General features: G+C 36.3%; 1 protein-coding gene across 15 annotated transcripts in view; it reads left to right on the top strand.

Annotated features, from left to right (window-relative positions):
- The first annotated feature begins 3,022 nt into the window (after window positions 1-3,022).
- Window positions 3,023-5,080, top strand: part of LOC107568300 (serine/threonine-protein kinase MARK2-like) — a 38,185-nt gene continuing 36,127 nt past the window's right edge. For 14 of the 15 annotated variants that reach the window (XR_001606736.1, XM_016254242.1, XM_016254237.1 and 11 more), the window contains exon 1: window positions 3,023-4,151. Coding sequence is in view for 14 of the 15 variants with exons in the window: in XM_016254242.1 (XP_016109728.1) it covers window positions 4,101-4,151 (51 nt within the window). In the remaining variant the exon portion in view is untranslated. The remainder of the gene's footprint in view (window positions 4,152-5,080) is intronic. The other variant, XM_016254231.1, reaches the window with a different exon arrangement.

The raw sequence follows: 5,080 nt of genomic DNA, 5'->3' as shown, positions 1-5,080 counted from the left end.
GGGGGGGGGCTGGGTTTCGGTGAAGGTGACATCATCCTAGACCAATGACAAACAAAATGTGACGATACGCTTCCTATATAACGTAGCTGGTACAAAACATGCAGTATTTTAGACGATATCTAGTTTGTCAAGGGGGAAAAAAAATTGTTTTTCAAATAAACTTTGAAGTTCGAAGTTTCAAAATGGCAAAGAGTATTTTATTTGCAGCTTAACAGCAAACTGATCACTCAGGGCCCTGGACCCACACCGCAAACAGATCACTGGGGCCCCTGGCTGCTATTTATTTATTTATTGACAAAAACTTATTTTTTAAAGCCAAATTCACCTTGACTCTTAAAGGGATCACTCAAAAATGAAAAAAAGAAAGAAAAAAATGGTAAACTGACAAAAAGGGCATTCTTTTGCTTTACACCTTATTTTATTTTATTCTACCAAACGCCTAGAGATGGCAGCAAAGTATTCATTCCTTCATTCCCAGTCCAATGATAGGGCAAGATCAGAAACTGAGAAGTATGCCATAGAGATGAGCAAAAAAATAATAATACCAAATAAATAAATAAAAATAAAAGAGATGCATGGCAAAAATATGTAAGGTATATATGAATAGCTTTCAATTCCACTCAATCAGTTTTTGGAACAACTTCAATCTGCAGACAATGCAGGTAACAGCATCTGCAGTCACCTTTAGTGTAACAGTCTGACAGCCACTGCTAAATGATCACATAACATTTTCATAGACTGTTTATCTGGCTTGCACATAGTGTGATTTCATTGCCTTCCTTTGGAGCTTTTATAGTACTGTGCATTTTGTTTGCAATTGTTGTTAAAGGGATAGTCCATCCAAAAATGAAAATTCTGTCACCATTTACTCACAGTCATATTGTTCCAATCCTGTATGACTTTCTTTGTTCTATGGAACATAAAAAAAGATATTTTGAAGAATGTTGGAAGTCAATAGCTTCTACCGTCAACTGTGCAACATTCTTCAAAGAAGAAATTCATACAGGTTTGGAACAACTTCCCCTGCTACCGGTTTCCTGAAGTGTTATCTTTTTGGTAATGAAAAGTCTTAGTCTGTGCATTTTGTTTGCAATTGTTGTTAAAGGGATAGTCCATCCAAAAATGAAAATTCTGTCACCATTTACTCACAGTCATATTGTTCCAATCCTGTATGACTTTCTTTGTTCTATGGAACATAAAAAAAAGATATTTTGAAGAATGTTGGAAGTCAATAGCTTCTACCGTCAACTGTGCAACATTCTTCAAAGAAGAAATTCATACAGGTTTGGAACAACTTCCCCTGCTACCGGTTTCCTGAAGTGTTATCTTTTTGGTAATGAAAAGTCTTAGTTTTTTTGTTTCAGTTCAATTTGTTTAGGGCATTCAGTTCACTTTTTCCTGATACGGAAATAACCACATCCATCTCTGTGTGTCAAATGAGAATGATCTGTAATTCGGCAGTAATCCCAAAGAGGTCCTTTTTATACATCCCTGTAAAGATGCAGTCATTTCATGTTTACATGTTACTGCCTCATATGACAGTAGGATTTTATACTGACAGGTATACTGCAGGTATATATTCACAAGTGCATTTAATTTATTCAGTGATCTAAACATGGCAACCACCATGAAGGAACCCATCCCATGTATAATAAATCTGAATGGTGTCTTCATCTTATGTGAGCTACATCATTTTTAACAGATTTTTCCAAAAGCACTGTTCATTTATGTGTATGCAAAACATTTTAATGAGGAAAATTTACTGAATGCACATAAGTTTTGATATAATTATGTGAATTTTTACATAAGTAATAATAGTACAAATTTACATTTCACACACATACACACACATTGGGTTTTCTTGTTTTATTGGGACATTTCATAGAAGTAATGTTTTTTATACTGTACAAACTGTATTTTCTATCCCCTTACCCCAACCCTCACACAAAACTTTCTGCATTTTAAGATAAAAAAAAAACAACAACTTTATTCTGTAAGATGTTTTCCTCATGGGGACAAAAAATGTACATACAAGGTCAAAATGACTGGTATTAGACATTTGATCACCATTAAATAATCGATAACTGATTTACAAAGACGTTATTATATATAAAATAAATTATTATTTTGCATTTTGAATATGCATATCAGACATTGATTTTAAAATGAGGTGTGAATGAAAGACTTTTATTTTAAAGCTCTATGTGAGAGAGGCAAAGGAAGTCGATCCACAGCCTGGTTTCACATCGGCAGTAATCCCAAAGAGGTCCTTTTTATACATCCCTGTAAAGATGCAGTCATTTCATGTTTACATGTTACTGCCTCATATGACAGTAGGATTTTATACTGACAGGTATACTGCAGGTATATATTCACAAGTGCATTTAATTTATTCAGTGATCTAAACATGGCAACCACCATGAAGGAACCCATCCCATGTATAATAAATCTGAATGGTGTCTTCATCTTATGTGAGCTACATCATTTTTAACAGATTTTTCCAAAAGCACTGTTCATTTATGTGTATGCAAAACATTTTAATGAGGAAAATTTACTGAATGCACATAAGTTTTGATATAATTATGTGAATTTTTACATAAGTAATAATAGTACAAATTTACATTTCACACACATACACACACATTGGGTTTTCTTGTTTTATTGGGACATTTCATAGAAGTAATGTTTTTTATACTGTACAAACTGTATTTTCTATCCCCTTACCCCAACCCTCACACAAAACTTTCTGCATTTTAAGATAAAAAAAAAAAAAAAACTTTATTCTGTAAGATGTTTTCCTCATGGGGACAAAAAATGTACATACAAGGTCAAAATGACTGGTATTAGACATTTGATCACCATTAAATAATCGATAACTGATCTACTAAGACGTTATTATATATAAAATAAATTCTTATTTTGCATTTTGAATATGCATATCAGACATTGATTTTAAAATGAGGTGTGAATGAAAGACTTTTATTTTAAAGCTCTATGTGAGAGAGGCAAAGGAAGTCGATCCACAGCCTGGTTTCACATTTCTCTTGCACGCAAACAACATTGGCGTCCGGGCGCTGTTGCGGTACCAGTCGTGACCGCCCGACTGTATGGCTTTTCACGGCTCACAGATGTAATTCGTCTCGTACCACCGACTGGAACCGACCAATTTACAGCCATTAACAACTGGGCTACGGTTAGGACGTATTCTTTCAATCATACTGTCAAAATATCAGCGACTTTTTCGAAGCCACCCGGCCAGCTAACGCGCGTTAGCAGGTTATATGTGATTTTCAGAGGCGCAGAGAGCCAGTAGACGAGCATCTCCGCGATGATTTTGTGCTTGGCTCGTTAGTTTGTTACCTCGAGACGACATCGAGAGTTTGATTTGGTTTTGAAACGGACATGTTTACACCTGTATGACGGATCATTACTCGGAGTAACGCTTATTTGAGCGCTGCTGAGTTGGCTTACTGGAAGGAGCAGCTCGATAACTTGCTGTAAAGTTTTTTGTGTGTGTGTGCTAAGCGGAACTTTCATGTGTCTTTCCTCAGGCTTGAGAAGAAGAAACCCGGACTTAACTTCTGACATTATAGATGGACAACAGTATACAGCCGAACATTGATAGTTACGGCTAAATTGGGGACCCTTTTGCCACCCGGCCTAATAAAACTTGTGAGTCCTCGGACTCGATTTTGCACATTTGTGCTGGGAACAGTTTTGTTGTTTTTCATCAGCTGACGGGTTCAGATTAATCTGTCTCCCCTTTAATGCTATAATTTCCTCGAAAAAGCACCACTTTAACTGTAGGAAATCACATAGGAAGTCGGCATTCAATGTTGACACCCGTCGATAGGGCTCGTCGAAATTTTTCAATAAAATTCACGTTCCTGCCGAGACTAGTAACGTAAACAAACTATGACTTAATGACGGGAATTTTTTAAAAAGCTAATAACAGTTAATCTGTACTGGTTTGGGGACTCACACCGAACTCAGGAGGCTCTTAACAAGTTGGACTTCGGACACTTCCCTTTTGATTGAATTGTGAGAGCTGTGAACACGTTCAGTTTCAGAAAATAAACCGTCAAATCCAACCTCAGAAGATGTCGACCAGGACACCACTGTTACCCTTGATTGACCACTCCACTGGCCAGGTGAGTCCAATCCATCAGTTTCCCAAAAATAGGAATATCATCCACCCATGTATTGGTTAAGTTTTGTTTGGTTTACACCTTAATTTGGGTGGGCTTGAGTGAGGAATGGCCGGTGGGCTAGAGTGAGCGGCGGCCGGTGGGCTTGAGAACAGCGCGGCCGGCAGATTCAACAAAGGAGTGGCTTGTGGCAACCACGTGACGACCCCGGGCTGGACTAAAATATATATTCTGAACCCTGATGTGAATTTACACAAACAGAAAGTCAGAAAGTGTTACTTTGTGTCCCGCTCTTCCCTACCTCTGTAAAAAAAAAATACAATATAAATTCACGTCTCGCGCACTTTAATGCCCTTTGAATGTAACGTGTACGTTCCCTTGGAACTGGAATCATGGCGGAATTTCATGTGAAGTCCACTTCGCAGGTCACTTACGGTCGAATAAGACCGTAATAATATATCTCTGTGTGGAACTGATAATCATTCTTTCACAATCTACTAGATACAGACTAATTCATTATAAAGAAAAATAAAATAAACAAATGTGAAAAAATATAGGCCTATGTATATTTCTAATCTATGACAAAAATGTATCATAAACTAGGTTAGTGGATAATTCGGCAGCAAAAGTTATTCTAGAAAAATCAGTGCACTAATTTTAGAAATCCAAACATTTAGTGAAAAACAATTTTGTGGGGAACAAATAAGTGTTGCACTAAATATGGTAAAATGTTACACATTGCTATTTGTATTATTATAAAGTCCATTCATTAAAAACATTCATGAATGTATTTATAAGTATATACTATGAAATTAAAATACATTTATTTTAAATGTATAGCATATTTTTTAATAAGGCAACAACATATGATAGATACGATAGGACAAAACAAATACAGTGCAGCACGAACTGTTTTTATACAGTCAACCCTC

Source organism: Sinocyclocheilus grahami, unplaced genomic scaffold, assembly GCF_001515645.1.
Source record: "Sinocyclocheilus grahami isolate Dianchi unplaced genomic scaffold, SAMN03320097.WGS_v1.1 scaffold1233.1, whole genome shotgun sequence".
Lineage (NCBI taxonomy): Eukaryota > Metazoa > Chordata > Actinopteri > Cypriniformes > Cyprinidae > Sinocyclocheilus > Sinocyclocheilus grahami.
The sequence above is the reverse complement of the archived record's forward strand: the minus strand, read 5'-3'. Positions and strand labels throughout refer to the sequence as shown.